The sequence below is a fragment of the Neophocaena asiaeorientalis genome, unplaced genomic scaffold (assembly GCF_003031525.2).
Source record: "Neophocaena asiaeorientalis asiaeorientalis breed wild unplaced genomic scaffold, Neophocaena_asiaeorientalis_V1.1 scaffold48, whole genome shotgun sequence".
NCBI lineage: Eukaryota > Metazoa > Chordata > Mammalia > Artiodactyla > Phocoenidae > Neophocaena > Neophocaena asiaeorientalis.
In genome coordinates, this window is record NW_020175526.1 from 586,597 (window position 1) to 604,668 (window position 18,072).

Below are 18,072 nucleotides of genomic sequence, written 5' to 3' on the forward strand. Positions count from 1 at the left end.
GAAAACTGCCAAAAGGCTGTTCAAGCAAACATATTAGACTCCGTGGCCTGTTATCTGTGTCCTTCAAGATAAAGAACCCACAGAACAAGGGTGGAAGATAAATAAAATAGAAACACCAAGAAACATGGAGACTTTAGCCCCATTCCAACCATATCACAGTCAAAGCAGAGAGCTGATGACCCTACAAGTCAGTCCTGGTATGGGTTTGAGTCACCTCCCATGCCAAAATGTTTTTTAAAACTCTGAAGCTAGACGAACTATTAATCACAAGCATGAGTAGCAGATAGTTTGAGGTTCTGCTCTTTATAAAATCAAGATGTTTATTTTATAATCCTTTTATCAAATAACCCAGAATGAAAAGTGTTCCTAAGACTTTTGCCTTTTTTTTCTCAGATGTGATTAACGTAATGAGAACTACTATAGGAAATATGATTTTCTGATATTATTGTTCATACTGATTATAAACTTCTAAAGAAAAAGAGGGTGGGACAAATTAAGTCTAAGAAATTTACAAAATCCCTTCCTTCAAAATCATTAACTAAATGTCTATCTAATGAATTGATAACAGTTTTAAACTGGGTGCATGGAGATGCATTAAACCATTCTTTCTACCTTTGTGTAACTAAAATTTTCCAATAATAAAAAATTTAAAAACAAATCTGCCTAAATGGGTTCTAATTTTATTATTATTTTAATATGTTCATTTTTAAATAAATAGTACAGTGCGAGTCAATTTGCCAAGTAAATGACAAAAAGAAGTTTTGTTTATTTTTTTTGTCAGTCTGCCATGACCATGAAAGTCAAAATCATGAAAGCCATAATTCATGCTGCAAAGCATTTTTGAGTCCATTTTCACAGTACTATCTTATTTAATGTTATTTATCATCAAAAAATACTGTGAGGGTAATATCGGTGGCCTTTAAAATGTGATGAAACTGAGGCTCATAGAGCATAAGAGACTTGCATAATGCCCTGCAGCAACAGTAGAGTGAATTTCTCTTTTCTTCTTGACTTCTTTGTCAGTCTTATAGGACCAAAGCACCAGAAAAGTTATTTTAAATTATTTTTGTAAAACCTAAACTAATCATCCGTGATGAAATTTTAAGGAAAGCATAAGAAAACAAACCAACAACTAAACCAGTAGTATTTCATTGTCCAGTTTAGTAAACAAAAGTATCTTAGTTTGCCTCAGAGACTGACTCCTGAACATTAGTGTTGAAAGATGTCCTTATTCAAATACATCATCACATATGCACTTCTTCTCGTGCATGCCAACAATCCAGATTTCTAAAATTATAAAAATGAGAGCTGTACAAATGACTCCTATAATTCAGGAGAGGGTCTGTCCTTGCAGCTCTGTCACTTCTAGGAATCGGGGATTTAAGCCATAGTTGTACATTAATAACGTTTATAATTTCACTCATCCATCACAAGCACTTCGATTGTAATGCCCATTTATTTTTACAGTTAAACTGCCAGGAGTAAGAACTTATATTGATCCACACACCTATGAGGATCCCAATCAAGCTGTCCATGAATTCGCCAAGGAGATAGAAGCTTCATGCATCACCATTGAAAGAGTTATTGGAGCAGGTAAGACGGTGTGTTTAACTCGGACTTTTAACTTGTGTTTATATTATAACATGTAATATATCAATGTCCTGATCTAACTCAGAATGTTTTTAATCTTTTGTAATTGACTTGCTTTCAAGGTGGTATATAATTGATCATATTTTAATATTACCTTCTGCCTAGCTCATACTTAAACCAACAAATGTTTGGTTTATGAAAAAAACAAACCAGCAAAAATGTATATTCAAACATAGTGTTTTTCACCATCTACTGTTTATTATATTTCATATATAATATATATAATTTTTAATACCCAAAAGTATTTACAAAATTCAAGCACCCAATTATTCTACTTATGAATCATCTCTTCCTTAAGACTGTTTCCTTTTTGTCCTGCTATGGCCCTTTTCTTTTTTCTTTTCTCATTAGTGTCACTGCTAGATAGAAAGCAAGGAAGAAGGAAGTGATTTTCAGTCAGTTGCTTTTAATTTCTTTCTAATGTTTCCATTAAGGCTTCTGTAGGTGAGAGAGATGAAACTAATAACCCCCAATGTGTCTTACGATCACCTGTAAATGATTTTTCCCAATGCACCATTAATTTAACATAGATAAGGAAGTTGGACTCCCTTTCAACTCTGTTTTATCTAAAGCTTACTATTCTAAGAGAACTTTAGACTACGTTAGAGTAGGGATTTGTAATGAGTTTCTGTGTTTTCTACATCTTTATCACAAGGTGAATTTGGTGAAGTTTGTAGTGGACGTTTGAAACTTCCAGGAAAAAGAGAATTACCTGTGGCAATTAAAACCCTTAAAGTAGGCTATACTGAAAAGCAACGCAGAGATTTCCTGGGTGAAGCAAGTATCATGGGGCAGTTTGACCATCCTAACATCATTCACTTAGAAGGTGTTGTGACCAAAAGTAAGTACAATGGCAAATTATGCATGTGAATTTCTTCTATTAGATTATTATTAATTTCAGGCTTGAGAGAAAACTGGCCATAACGTGATTAACAATTTCCCTAATATTAATACTGTTTGTCCTATATTTTAGTAGATTCTTGTCAAAGCTGATCTTCAGTGAACCCGAATTTCTATTTATTATTTGAAATATTTGTGTTAACTCACTTACTATGAATTCAGCACCAGAGAAGATGTATCCAGATAAAAGGAGCAGTAAAAGTATCAATTTTTTTCCTCTTGGCTCTTTCACATTTTATCCTAATGAAATATTAACTTCAAAGTTTTGATTGAGGCATTGAAGTTTAGCATTTAATAGGATTACTGTAACCATAGATGCCCACCACCTTTTAAGTGGTTTTTTTTATAGCCAGATGTATTTCTTTTATTGATTTTTTTCATTGAGGTATTTTAATAGTTCTAAGGAAAGCAATTGCCTCAGAAGACTGGGAAAGTTCCTTGAGACTAATTATTTTGTTAAAGCAAATCCTGTTTTTACTCAGATATGTCTGGAATTTCACATCTCTCAGATTCTTGTTAGTGTCTTGTAAATGTGGTTATGTGTTGAGCTTCCCAATATAAGGATTTCAAATAATTCTTCAGTCACTCAATAAAGTATTTATGTGACACATAACTGAGGCCTTTATTTTCTTTTAATCCATTTTTTCTTTGCCATTCCTACGTATCTTTTTCCTTCCTTTATACCTCATACACTTCATACCACTTTGTAAAATCGTCTGAAACATTTGGCAAGGAACACGCTTTAGACTTTTTTCAAGCGCTGGTTCAACTTCCATTTGCTGTTAATCAAGTTTTAAGTTATATATTGCCAAATATGCATAGCAGCAATGTATATTCAATAAATGTTCTCAACCGATGAAGTAATTTAAATTTCTTGGATATCCATTTATGCCATTTAGCTTTTAAATATGGAAAACAAAACAAAAACAACAACAATAAAAACTTTTTCCCAATAAAGAGGAACAAAAGAAACAACAACCAAAAAAATTACTGGTTTATAACCAGTTAATTCCCAAATCATGATTCATTCACAGTAGGTCACAGATGAGAACACAGAAGAAAAATACCTTAGCTAAAATTATCATGTTGTTGATTGGCAGAACTTTTGAATCAGCCTGTATTGCTGGGAGATTGTTTTTCTCCATATCTCAAAAAGATACACATCTCCAGTAAGAATGCCCATAGGGGAATGTAGCATAGGAATAAAATTACCTGCAGCCATGTGGGTTTCTTCAAACTTGGATGTGTTACTTTTCATGTACCTCTTAGCCATCTGTATGTCTTCTTTGGTGAAATGTCTATTTAAGTCCTCTGCCCATATGTATGTATATGGCTGATTCACTTTGTTGTACAACAGAAACCAACACAGTGCTGTGAAGCAATTATACTCCAATAAAGATCTATTAAGGAAAAAAAAAAACAAAAAAAAACTTAGATGTGTTTCTTTCCCCCAGTTGAGTACATGCCTAAAAATAGGTAAGAGGCAGGGACACAACGCAGGTGAGAGACAAAGAAAATATATAGTTTTTGAAGGAATAAAATAAATTAAAATATTTTACAAAATCATGCCCTATGATGAATGGGGAGGAATATTTTAAGTGAGAATATGATGTGAGGGAGATGGTCACAGGTACAATAAAATGAAATCAGAATTTGAACGGGACTATACTCTTATCTGAGGGGAAGGACTTTGAAAGGACATTAGTGATAGCATGTGCTGGGCTAGATACTATGGGAACAAGAATTATAACAGTGATTGAATAAAATTATTTCCTATGCTGGAAGGTATTATCTAATATAAAACATACTTCTTAATGATAGTCATAGTAATAATAGGATGCAAAATATTTGATATATTTCATGTCTTCTTTTCATCCATAATATGACTGCTAAGTTTCACTTCCTCAAATAAACTAGGACCATGAGTTCCTCTTACCCAGGGTATATGTAAAACTAATGCCTATATGTAGACAGCCAATCCATCCTGTAATGAGTTAAGCTGTAATGTGTAGAAGAGTGCCAGATCACTATTATGATCATGGAAAACAGTACTGCATAATGGTCAAGAACATGGGCTATGGCTCTAGCCACCAATTTTCATTTTGCTTCTGCCATAAACTACTATGTGACTTTGCACAAGTTGGTTATACATTCAGAACCTTAGTTTCCTCGCTAATGACATGGGGTAAGAATGCCTCAGTGATGTTGTGAAGGTGACATGAATTAATACAGGTAAAGTTTAAATGGGCATGACACAGAGTAGGTAATTAGTAAACACATGGTTATTACTTTTCCATTTATTTCTCTTCCTGTGCTCTGAACTCCTCTATATCCATTTCATTCCTAATCCATTTTAATTGATATGTTGCCCTGCCTACATTGCCTCTTCCTCTGAAACTTAACTACCTTTTCAATCCCTTCAAAATCTTATTCAAATTCTATCACCTCCATGAAATAATTCCTCATCACTTAGCCCTGAAATAATCGCTCCTTCTTTCGAACACTGTACCTGTATAAGGATTTTTGCAACTTTCAGTAATGTTCCCTCCTTTGTCCAAAACTCTTATTCAAATTTTTCATTTAATTTTGTCTCCTCTGCATATATTTTTAGCTCCATAGCTAAAAAAGTCTGCTCCATGAAGAACAAAAAAGTCTGCTCCTTGAAGAAACAGATGATGTCCTAAATATTTATGTAAACCCATTACACTTAAACCTAAAACCAATCTATGGTCACTTTAGTTAAGCACTCTGAGCCCCAATGTCACAAAAAAGAAAAAAATCATACCTGCCTTATAAAAATTTTATGCAGATTGAATTAAGATATATTTGTGTGTGTTTGTGAACAAAATTGCAGGTAGTTATAGTAGTATTTAGTTTAATCTGTTTAGGTGAATTCATCAAATATCATCAGATATTAGGAGACAAGATCCCAAAATTATTAGAGCCAGTAGTCACCTACTTTTATAGATCTCTAATTTATTACAGAATTTGTTTTATGTGAATGGGTCCTGACTGAGCAAGATAAGACAACTAAACTTCTCATAGTAAAACAACTAAATTTGTCATAGACCATTTTATATGCACTTGAGACCCTTATTTTAAGCAGCAAATGCCATTATCAGCAAATGATCATATTTAAATTCTGTAAAGTCTAGTCTAAAAAACAGGGCTGTGGTTGAAAATACAGACTTTAAATTTCCAATCTTCTAATCAAATATTCTGTTTGATGTTGCTGCGGTGAAGTTACACATACAGGTAAAGCAAAATGTAAATATTTAAAATACTTCTTTGTCTTATTTTTTTTTCTGTTTGAATTGAAACTGTATTTCCCCTTAATAAATGTAGCTCTTGATGTTCAACTTAGGAAGTCTTCAACTTGTTTTTAATTTACCATGTTGCAACTTACTTTGTGTCCTTAATTTCATGTTATCTGATCTGATGCTAATTTATTCAGCAGTTATTCTCAACCTGCAGCACACAGATAATGAGACATAAGTGCAACTAAATCTTGTGATTTTTTTTTTTTTTTCTTGTGATTGTTTTGATTGAAGCTGAGGTGGGGAGTCTGAAGTAGCACTCCTCTGGGTGGTGCCAACACGAACCTTCCTCCTTCTTCTATCACTACCTTACGTGACAGGAATATGGGGCCTCATTCAAATTCCTTCTGTGATTTGTTGTTAAACAAGAGACATCATAAATAAATATATATTCTAGAGAGACTTATGACAAATGACGTAAGAAACCCACAGGTCCTGGCTTAATTGACTCATTCACAATGCATGATGCTTTAATGTAACATACATAGAGCCAGCTTTTACAATTCAAATAGATTCAGGAATAAAATTTAGAAGTGGAAAATTATAATTTTTCCATTGCAGCAGCCTTAGTTCTTTAAGATTTATTTTTTCCACCCATGGAAATATTATAAAAATTGACCAAAGGAATATTTCTATTGAAATATTTATAGTTATATAAATATTTATATAATTATGTAATATAGTTTATACAATGTAGTTATATAAATATAAATATTTCTATTGAAATATTTATAGTTATATAATATTTCTATTGAAATATGTATATTTCTATTTAAATATTCATACTTATATTTCTTAATCTAGGATAATATACAAATAAACTTAGTTCTCCTGTAAAATTACTAAATTTAAACAAAATATTAGAGAAAAATTAAAGAAATGTCTCCCTGTTTTTCTTTCCATGTCTGAGGAAATAACACATTCAATAGCAATTGATTATTTAAATTGTCAGATAATTCTGACTTATATAAATTTGTAATTATCTTTCAAATATAGTATTTCATTCTATCCTGTAAAAGTCCATTTTATTTTACAGGCCCTCATTATATATGACCCAGGGCTATTCCAACAATCTTCAGACTACTCTTTCCATTTTGGTATTTTCCAATAGATATTAGTCCATTCCATACATTTTACTAAATCAATTTCCTCTCTTGCTTCATCACCAGGAGCAAACAAATCAAGCAAAATACATATACTTTGATACTGAACTTGATATAATTTGGCCATATCTCCATATTACACTATTTCCTTTCCGGAAAACTCTACCTAGTTCTTGTTCTGCCCTTGGAGATACTTCATTCCGCCCTAGCATGTCCTCTCCACTTTCCTCAGTTCTACTTGACCTTCAAGTTTAATTCAAATGTGACCTTCTCCATGAAATCAGTGTCATTTCTCTTCATTTTTCCTTCCATCCTCAGTGTCTGCCTGGCACAGAGTAGGCCACTCAATAATGTTGAATAGCTGAGTAAAGGAAAGCATCCCAGTCCTACATTTGTTTTATTTTGCTCACCTGTGTGTTCCTAGATCTGTGCTCAGCATGTGTAACATTTCATGTATTTGTTGAATGAATGAATTCTCAGCCAGAGACAATCTTACAAATTCTAGCTGCATTTCTCTGCACTTTGTCATATTGTCCATTGTATCATAGTTATCTCTCAACATGTTCTGTCCTTACTACACGATGAACTTCTTGAAATTGATATATGTTTACAGCATCCCTAGAATCTGTCACAGGGCCAGACACATTAGGGAATTTCAAAACTTTTTTAAAAGACATGAATGATAGTAAATGAATCAATGACTAAATTACAGTTATCTAAACAGTTAAAATGAGTTAGAGTGATATACAATTTATATTTTAATTTAAGCAACTTTGTTCTATAAAACTATGGGTGTTTTAGGAAAAATAATTAAAATGCATATGAAGAAAATTGCACGAGGATCTTTTCACAGGATCTTACATATAAATATGTTATAACTACTAATAATAATTAACGTTACTTTAAGTATGTGCTAAGTTAATGTTCTTTATATATTATCTTCTTTAATCTGCACAATAATGCTATCCTGTAGACATTAGTATTTGTTCTCATTTTACAGATGAGAAAAATTAACCTTAAGGAGGTTAAATACCTTATCCAATATCATAAAACTAGCATAGGATAATACCAGATTTAAAAGCAGTTCTGCATAACTCCAAAACCCAAGCTCTTACAGTGTACATTACTAACCTCATTTTTATTATTTGGTATACACTTGGCAAGAAACATTTATTTATTCAAAAGGTATTAATTGATTACCTAATACATGTCTATTCCTATTAATCAGTGGGATACAGCAGAGATTAAACAGACTGATTTGCTGCCTTTATGGAGCTTATCTTTGGGTAGGGGAGACAAACTAATTGAACAAATACATTTATAATATATTAAATGAAAAAAGTAAAGCTAAGTTAGGAGATTATGGATTGTTTCTATTGAGGGTTGGTGGTTTCTATTTTATTTAGAGAAAGGCCTCTCTGATAAGGCTTGAATAAGTGAAGGTGTGAGCCTTACAGATATCTGGGGGCAGGCAGTGTGTTGTAGAAAGAAGAACCTGCAAGACTTGAATGGAACTTGCATAGAATGTTCAAGAAAAAACAAGGCCAGCGTTGCTTCAGTGGAATGAATGAGAGGAGTCTGGTAAGAGCTTAACTTGAAGATTTAATAGGAGAATAGACAGTATGTGAACACTTTGGTCCCTGCAAAGACTGCCTCTTATTCTGAGCCTTGGAGCCAAGATGTGATAGAATCTTATTTCTACATTAACAGGATCAGTCAGGATGCTGTGTTGAATAAAGACGGTAGAAGCCAGTGTTGAAATGGGGAGACAGGGAGGAGACTACTCTCATTATTCATACCTCATTATGGGTTAGATCAGGGTAGTAATCTAACAAGATGGTGAGTAGTAGTTGAATTCTATAGATATTTTGAAGGCAATCACAGTAAGTCTTCTTGTGGATTAGATGTGGAATATGAGAAAAAGAGAAGTCAATGATAATTATAAATTATTTGTCCTGAGTACCTTGAAGAAAGGAATTGTCAGTTATGGGGAAAATTCCAGGAGGAGCAAGATTGTGGTTGGTAATCAGTAGTTCTGTTTTGGACACGTTACTTTTGAGAGGCTTATAAGCACCCAATTGCAGATGTTGTGTATAAGATTGGATTCTGAGAAGTATAAATGAAAATGTTTGCAGTATGAATATGCTTGAATTTTATATCTTCCCTTTCACAAAAGGAAACAATTCTATGAGCCATTATCAGTGATAAACCATGATGGAAATAAACAAATTTAACATGGCAGTAGAAATGGAAGCCAGCTCATTAATTTGATACTAGTTTTTCATTATTAGGGCATAGAGAAAGGTATAATAAATAAACATAAGGTATTTATTAGATATTTACAAGGGCTTTTTCTGATAAAATCTAAATTCTACTCACCTGAAAGATATATATCTATAGAAACAGATTTACTGGCTCAAAGATTGATTATTAGTAAATTAAACCTTGTGTTTTTAAAGTCATTTTCATTACTAATAAAACAAAGCTGTCACATTGTTAATTCTTAGATTCCTTAGCTCCTCTGCAAAGTCGATCATTGCTGACTCCACAAGTAATTATCCACCTTTGCTAATGTCAGAGCAATTCTAATTTATTTTTAACTTGAGAAATGAGCAGCTAATGAGAAAGTTTATATCAATATAAACAATCTGAAATAAAAGAGGATATTATGGAAAATTTGGAATTTCTATTTAATAGAAACATTTGGTGTTTCCATTTCAGGTAAGGTATAGAGGCTTTTGATTTTATAGTCTTTCCTAAAATTAAAATTACATAATTTTAAAAGTAGTTTTCCCTAAAGTGTTAACCAATAAATAAGGGTCATAATGGAATTAAAATATCTGAGTACCTTTCTAAGTTCTGATTGCCCCATACTTCATCCTCCCTTCACATTCCCCCACTTGATAAGCATTATCTATTCCTACTACAAGCACAGGGTCCCATTTTCTGGGTGACATTAACCATTAAAAATTGAATCATGATATTTCTTATTCCAAGCTTCCCTTGGAGTAAAAATTAAAGTAATTTCAAACAGCTACAAGTGTTAATGTACTAAATGGAATACAACCCAAATAGAATGGCGTAGTGAAATAAAATTATAGATATATAAGTATAAGCACAGGCTTACTTTTAATTATTTACAAATCTTGTAAAATGTTTGTAAGAGAAACCAGTGACAGTTGTTTTCCAGTGAATTGTGATGTTTCTAAATCAAATGCTCCCTTATACCCCTAAGTGGTACCATGTGTTTTTTGATGCACTCGTGGTTTCAGAAAAGCAGGTAGTACCAATGCAAATAAAATAATAAGCCCAGATTTAGTTGCAACTCTTGTGATGTAGCCTAGTTCAGTGTTTCTCAAAATACAACGTGCCTCTGAGGATATTGCTAAAATGCAGAATCTGTTTTAATAGATTGGATTGGGCACTGAGATTTTGCATTTCCAGCAAGCTCTCAGGTGATAGCTATGCCACTTGTCAAGGGCCATGCTCTGAAAAGCAAGGACTAAATCAACACTCCCCACAGTTTGTCTCACCTAACTTTGAGATAGCTTGTGAAAAAAGACTGCTTTACCAGAAGTGGCGTGTTGTCTTCTCTCTTGGATTTTGTTGGACATTAGCACCAAAAAAATCACTTACTAAGGAAGCAAATGCAGTTTTGTTTTACTGTGGTAAGAAGAACCCACATATCATGATATCTACCCCATTAAATTTTTAGATGTAGATACAGTTTTTTTAATTGTAAGCACAATGTTGTACGGCTGATCTCTAGAAACTTTTTGTCTTGCATAACTAAAACTTTATACCTATTGAACAGTAATTCCTTCTTTTCCCCTCCCCCCGCCACTGGCAGCCACCATTCTACTTTCTGTTTCTATGGGTTTGACTACTTTAGATACTTCATATAAGTGGAATCCAAGACCTATCCACTTCACTATCGAACACTTCAAAACGCTTGGAGCACATATAAGTAATGATCATACATAAAAACATATTATTTATTGAAAGCAACTGAATCCCTACCAGATTTTCCATTAATGCATGAATAGTTTGGTATGGCATAGTTATGATTATCAAACTTATATTATCACAAAAGACTAAATATTTGTGAGATTTTAAAGTTAAAATTTAAAATAAATATTTGGAAATTATAGGCATCATAGTATGGAGGGAAGGAAAACAACTTTTATAGTCAGGTGGACATGAATTTGATTCCCAACTTTGTTTCTTATACGACTTGCACTAATCAACTCAGGTAATATATTGAATCATTTTAAGCCTCACTTTTCTTTCTCTGAAAAGAGTCTTTTGTAATATCACTGTTATAGAATTTTGATTACAATTAAAAATAACATCATGCCTTGTAAGTGGGCACTCAGTATATCAATAAACTGTAGTTCTTTTATGATTATCAATACCAAATGATGAAATATGAGGTTGGTGAATTCCACAAATAATGTGTTTCTATTACTACTTAGACTCTGCCTGAACTGAGTCCTCAGTAAATATTATGAAGTAATGTAAAAACTCTACTCTGTGATTAAAATCATGTTTTGACATGCTTTATGAGCTCTTTTTATATTGATTTTTGATAATATGCTTTCAAAATTATTGGCAGATTTACTCTTTGTCTGTACTTCAAGCTGGATAATGGAAAATGATTTATACCATTTTATTGAATTTACAATGGTTAGAGTAAAGCCACATTAATTAATGCTATGTCATTTTTGCAGGCTAGCAGGAACTGAGACAGAACATATGCCAAACTAAATATAATTATCATTAAAATGGCTTAAGCATGAGAAATAATCAAATGAGTCCTGAACTGTCTTATTCTTGTCAACAAAAGAAGATCATGCTTGTTTGCAAACATGCATTTTAATTGCTTTTCCCCCATTTTCTGAAATAAAAGAGGTGTTTTAGGTCCCTATCATATTTTTCAAAACCTACACTGTCATAAATAATGAATCTGACTTTTAAAGCTAAGTGATGAATACTAAAAAAAAAATCTTATAGGAGGAATACCAGGTGCAGATCTCCCTAAAAAGCAATTACTTTTTCTTTCCAAATATATATTATTCAATATCAATAAAGTTTCTGATCAGTCATTCTCTTTAGAGTATGAATTCTTTCGTCTAAGCTCAGTGAATCTGGGTTGAATTTAAGGAACAAATTTACCCAAGAAAGAGGTATTTTTACATAGGGATTTTATCCAACTCCTGCTCAGGAGACCTTGGGTGAGCAGTAGTAAATATTTACCACTAACCCATAGCTGTAAGAAAAGGGTCTAAAAAATTAGAGGATAGACAGAGAGAAGAGAAAGAAACTGAGAAAAAGTTTTCTGTTCTCTAGAAAAAGAGAATAGAAGGAAACTGAAGGTTTTGAAGTAGTAATATAGGAGAAGTGCTGTAATAATAAAAGGCTTGGGGTAGAGTAGATAATTGTAGACATTGATTAGGCCTTCACTTTGATGGACAAGGCATCTGCTCACGTGGTAGGAGCTAAGAGGTACCAATGAGGGAAAGCTAAGACTATGTTCTCTGGATATCTGCTGGAATTCAGTTCTTCCAATTCCAATTAAACTATGACAACTCCCTCAACGGATTTCTGTAAGTGAGAGTCAGATCTACACAGGACATATTCCTAGAAACACAGGCTCAGTCTAGAAAATGTAGCCCTTTCCCTAATTTGATCAGGGCTGGTGTTCAGCAAATACATATTTTTTGGCTCTATTAGCTGTAAATTTATTGAAATACTCCCATGTTATTTGATAAAAAGCTGAAGCCAGGGTTACCCTTTTATATGCCTACTCAGCTTCATCTCTGGGTACTTCTGAATTCCTGAAATCAGGCAGATGAAGAGGTGATGTCTGGTACACCAGGACGTTCTGATATTCCAGCATTACAGTTGGTTGAACTTCAGACATGTAGGTCCCTGTGCCAAAGCAGTTATCAAATATTTTGGCTGTCACCCTTGGGGAAGCATATTAATTCTGGACTTTTGAAGGAAAAGGGGCTTCAACATTAATAAAAGCCGGAAATAGGCTCTAGGATGTAAGAATGGGACCAAAAGGGCCTAAAGCAAAATTTTGTCTATTTAGAGTTTGTCTGAGGACCATTAAAATGGGTGTGGCATCATTAAAATGGAGTTAAATTGGAAGCATATCTCAATTCATGAACTTAGATTACAGCCATAGTAAGGAGAAAATGCAGTTATAATCCTTTTTTCTGTTATGTTGTCTTGGCCATTTACAAATACAACGAGTCATTCTTTTTTTTCTAACTAAGGTATTGTATTTCCAGTCAGTTTTAAATATCAACATTCCCCAACTCATCTCCTGTCACGTCCTGAATTACAAAGCAAAATTCAGCCCTCTAGCCATGTTTGAACTTGATGAACTCTTTCATGACAAGATACCTTGGCCCATGCTGCCTCTTCTTCCTGGAATATCAGTCACCATTTATTACACCAGTGACCCTTTCAATCTTCCAAATTCAAATCAAATGACATCTCCAATGTATATTCTCTACACATGGGATGTTTTACCTAACGTAGGCATAGTACAAATATATGCCAAATGAATTTTTTAGACAACCTTTTTAAATAACTTTTACAAACTTTAAAGAGGAGGAGAAATGCATCTGCCTTTGTAGCATTACTTGTCACATTTCGTTCAAAGAATAATGCTTCTAAAGTATTTTAAAAGAAGATAATTGTCTGAGTGAGAAATTAGACTGACCTACCTTATTATACTAAATAGTGAGTTTTAAGTGATTTTGGAATGAAAACTCCTTTTTCTTTCTAGTTATTTCTTTTTCATGCAATTGTCTAACTTTCTATATCTCTGTTTACATTTCAGACTAATGTTGTATGAATAAATATAAAAGTTCTAACTCTATGACCTGAATGAATCACTTCTCAAGTAAAATACAGATACCCTTCTGGAGAATGCCATTAAGTTAATTACCGTGCATTTCATAATTGAATAGGCCCTGTTTCCCTTTATAATATAAAAAGTTAATTAATAGATATACAAGATAGAATTTTACTATCACAAGGTCTTTTTTTACTTACCTAAAAATAGTTTAAATTAACACTAAAATTGTATGTAGTATACTTTTATCAAAGAGTAAAGGGGCATGTTTTAAAATAGTGAGGTTAGCGTGGAGTGATAAAACTAACAACCATGTTTTAGATACTTTTTCATATAGCAAAAATTTTTTTTTTTTTTTGCGGTACGCGGGCCCTTCACTGTTATGGCCTCTCCCGTTGCAGAGCACAGGCTCCGGACGTGCAGGCTCAGCGGCCGTGGCTCAAGGGCCCAGCCGCTCTGTGGCATGTGGGATCTTCCAGGACCGGGGGGATGAATCCGTGTCCCCTGCATCGGCAGGTGGACTCTCAACCACTGCGCCACCAGGGAAGCTCTATAGCAAAGATTTTTGATCTTATATTTTTCATCTTATATCACAGACATATTACACATTAACTGCCATAATTTTATGAGGGATAAAATTTGATCTATTCGCTTAGTCGACTTATATCTAGCAATGAAACCCCACAGATACAAAGTTGATAAAGTTTATAAAATAATAATACATAGCAAATTCTAAGTGACAGGCACTATTTTAAGTGACCTGGGTAACAATATGACTTGGTGGATACTCACAGTAACTCTATGAGGCAGGTGCCATTAATATCTCCGTTTTACAGATGAGAAAAATGAGATACAGAGATAAGAATTGATTTGCCCAAGATCACTTGATAATAAGTGATTGATCTGGGATACAAAGCCAAGCAGTGTAGCTCCAGAGTCTGTCTAGCTACAGTTTTATATCAGACATGAAAAGAGGAGGACCTCATCCATCAGAATGATGATTGCAAGAGAAGTTTCCAGACAGCAAGAGGAATCAGAACAGGGTTTTGAAGAATGAAAAAATTGGGGTTGATAAAGATCATAAGTATGTGGCAGAGGGGAAAAGGAAGGTAGCCATAAGTAAATGAATTATAAGAGCATAGAAATAAAGTTTGGAAAATACTACATATATTCCAGGGATCATAAACAGGGTAGTTAGACTGGACAGGAGTTTTTATTTAGAACTGTGAGGAAGATGAATATATTTTCAGTTCTTTGCTGGATATTATTATTTGGCACTTTATATCATTACCTCTATTAAAATAAAATTCATCCTTAAACTCATTTTCTACATAAATTGATTTTGGTATTGAAAATTATGGGTTTTTGAATCTTAAATGTCAATCTTTATCGTTCTTGTGATACTTTCTTCTCACTGACCCAATTTAGTATATACTAAGATATCATCATGTCATATATTTACTTGCTACTCAAAAAGGACTATTTTTTTAACAGATGTATATAATGGACAACAATAAAAACTTCCAAGTAAACTCTTCCTAGATAAGAGTACAAAATCTAAAAGCAACAGTTTATACCACTGTGTTCTTTTCAGGTAAACCAGTGATGATAGTGACAGAGTATATGGAAAATGGCTCTTTAGATACATTTTTAAAGGTAAGATATGAGACAAATGTGACTATTCAAAGTGTTATTCATATATTGACCATGATGTTGAAGTTGAAATCCAGCCACTTTAAAGATAAATTTTAAATAGAAATATCTGGAGTCAGGATAATTATACTACAAAAATTAACTTTGGTTTGAAAATTATCCACTTCAGAAAATGTATACAAATCCAAATTACGTGTCTCTACAGTTTTATTTAAGTGTATGTTAATGTGCCCCTCCAAAAAAAATAAAAGAGGGAAGGAAGGAAGGAGGAAAGGAAGGAAGGAAAGGAGAAAAAGAGAAGCTTTTATAGGTACTTAACTCTCTCTGAAGTAAGTCATACAGAGAAAGACAAATATATGATATCGCTTATATGTGGAATCTAAAAAAATGGTACAATTGAACTTATTCACAAAACAGAAATACAGTCACAGATGTAGAAAACAAACTTACGGTTACCAGGGGAGGAAATAGGGGGAGGGGAGATAAGTTTGGAGATTGTGATTGACATATACACACTACACTACTATGTATAAAATAGATAACTAATAAGGACCTACTGTATAGCACAGGGAACTTTACTCAATACTCTGTAATGGTCTATATGGGAAAAGAATCTAAAAAAAAGTCAGTGTATGTATATGTGTAACTGATTCACTTTGCCGTACAGCAAAAACTAAAACAACATTGTAAATCAACTATACTTCAACAAAAATTTTTTTAAAAAGAACAAAAAAAAAGTACTTAACTCTCTCAAAGTATATCAGGCAGAATAAGGAAAATGTCTAAAAAGTCCATGAAAATCATCTATATTAATGAAAGAGTCAAATAGACTCATAACTCATCTGAGGGCCAGTCACTACTTGTACCAGCAGAGTCATTATGTGATAACAGACAGTAGCCAATGTTGTCAAATCTTCTGGATTTTAGGAAAAGATTGTATTTTTAAATATGCAAGTCTTCAAATTTTAAGCGTTGGCAATTCATTTTATTAATAAATAGCATGTGCTAGACAATGTAACATATTTGCAGGCCTGATTAAACCTGTCGTCTGGCAGCTTTTCACTTTCAATATAGCAACTATTGCTATTGATTAAAAGTAATGGGACAGTGGCATTAATGACGATTATAAGAAGGGCCTGTGCATTGAATATGACAGGGGTCCACTGACAAGGCAAACTTCCCTTTCAATCTCCAGCCTCTACCAGATTCTGCTGCCAAATTTCTAATACATATATTTAAGTTCTTCAGTCTCTTAAGGTCACATCATTCCTTTATTTCAAAATAAGCATCAGTTGAGCCTTATTCTGTGTGTCTGCACCAAGTCCAGTGCCCTTGACAAAGACAGCAAGCTTCCAAGAAATGCTAACATTCTCCTGGTCATTGTTCAGTCCCTCCCTCCCCCATCTGCTATTGCAGATTCTCCCTTACTTCCTCTGGCCACTTCTTCCTTACCCCAATATGCCTATCCAGCCAGCTTCTTTTAAGTCACTTCAAAAATGTACAGTGTTAACCCAAGGCAGGCACTAGGTTGAAGTGATGAAAACACTCCTCTGATGACTGAGAATAAAGGATTACAATGCAGAAAAGAGCAACTATAAGTGAGATTTTGGTCAAGGGCTTTCAAAGCCTTTATCTGCTTTGACGGATCAGAGGACTGTTACGCATTATCAAGTTAACTATCTATTGCTTAACTTTTCCCATTCTCCTTCAGATAGAAATTGCATATGAATTTGGTAGTAGTATATATTAATTTGGGGATTGAAGGAAGATCCTTTCATATTTTCCCTTAGTGATTGGGGTTGTAGGACTAATATTTCTGTATAATCTTTACAGAAAAATGATGGTCAGTTCACTGTGATCCAGCTGGTTGGTATGCTGAGAGGCATCGCTGCAGGAATGAAGTACCTTTCTGACATGGGCTACGTGCATAGAGACCTTGCTGCCAGAAACATCTTAATAAATAGTAACCTTGTGTGCAAAGTGTCTGACTTTGGGCTTTCCAGGGTACTGGAAGATGATCCTGAGGCAGCCTACACCACTAGGGTAAGAGCTAACAGAATGAATTTCTGAAATACTAGACTAGAGACACTTAATATTTAAAGATTTTAAAGGAAATAGAAAAAAAAAGAAAATAGAAAGAAATTCCTCCAATATAGGAAGAAAGAGAGAGAAAAAGGGGAAGGTGGATTTAAAAAATCCAGGTAACTCTCCTTTTTAGATATCAGAAAATTCAAATATTAAATTCAGATAAGCCAAGTATTCACTTTATGAGTCTTAGTAGTTCATTTTTTCCTGCAGATACTGAAAATAAAAAGTTTGAGTTCATAGTGGATACGACTCATAAAATCATATAGAGTATTAAACGTAAAAGAAAAAGTTAAAGAGAGAATCTCCTGCATTAAAAGCAATAAATATATTATATATACATATATTAACATTACTGGCGGTATTTTAATGCCTAACTTCTTTAATACTATGTAAATTGTTAAGCCCACATATATGGAAAATTGGTCACTAATTCACATTGTCATAATTAGCATAAATCAACACCCTTTTCCAGCAAAGTAATTGCTTCCTG

The 18,072-nt window shown here is 33.4% G+C and overlaps 1 protein-coding gene across 4 annotated transcripts in view; it reads left to right on the forward strand.

The window, feature by feature from the left end:
• EPHA5 (EPH receptor A5) overlaps positions 1-18,072 on the forward strand; it is a 314,725-nt gene that overhangs the window by 271,801 nt on the left and 24,852 nt on the right. For all 4 annotated transcript variants that reach the window (XM_024768966.1, XM_024768968.1, XM_024768967.1 and 1 more), the window contains 4 exons: positions 1,468-1,593; positions 2,306-2,491; positions 15,436-15,497; positions 17,328-17,537. In XM_024768966.1, coding sequence (XP_024624734.1) covers positions 1,468-1,593; positions 2,306-2,491; positions 15,436-15,497; positions 17,328-17,537 — 584 coding nt within the window. The remainder of the gene's footprint in view (positions 1-1,467; positions 1,594-2,305; positions 2,492-15,435; positions 15,498-17,327; positions 17,538-18,072) is intronic.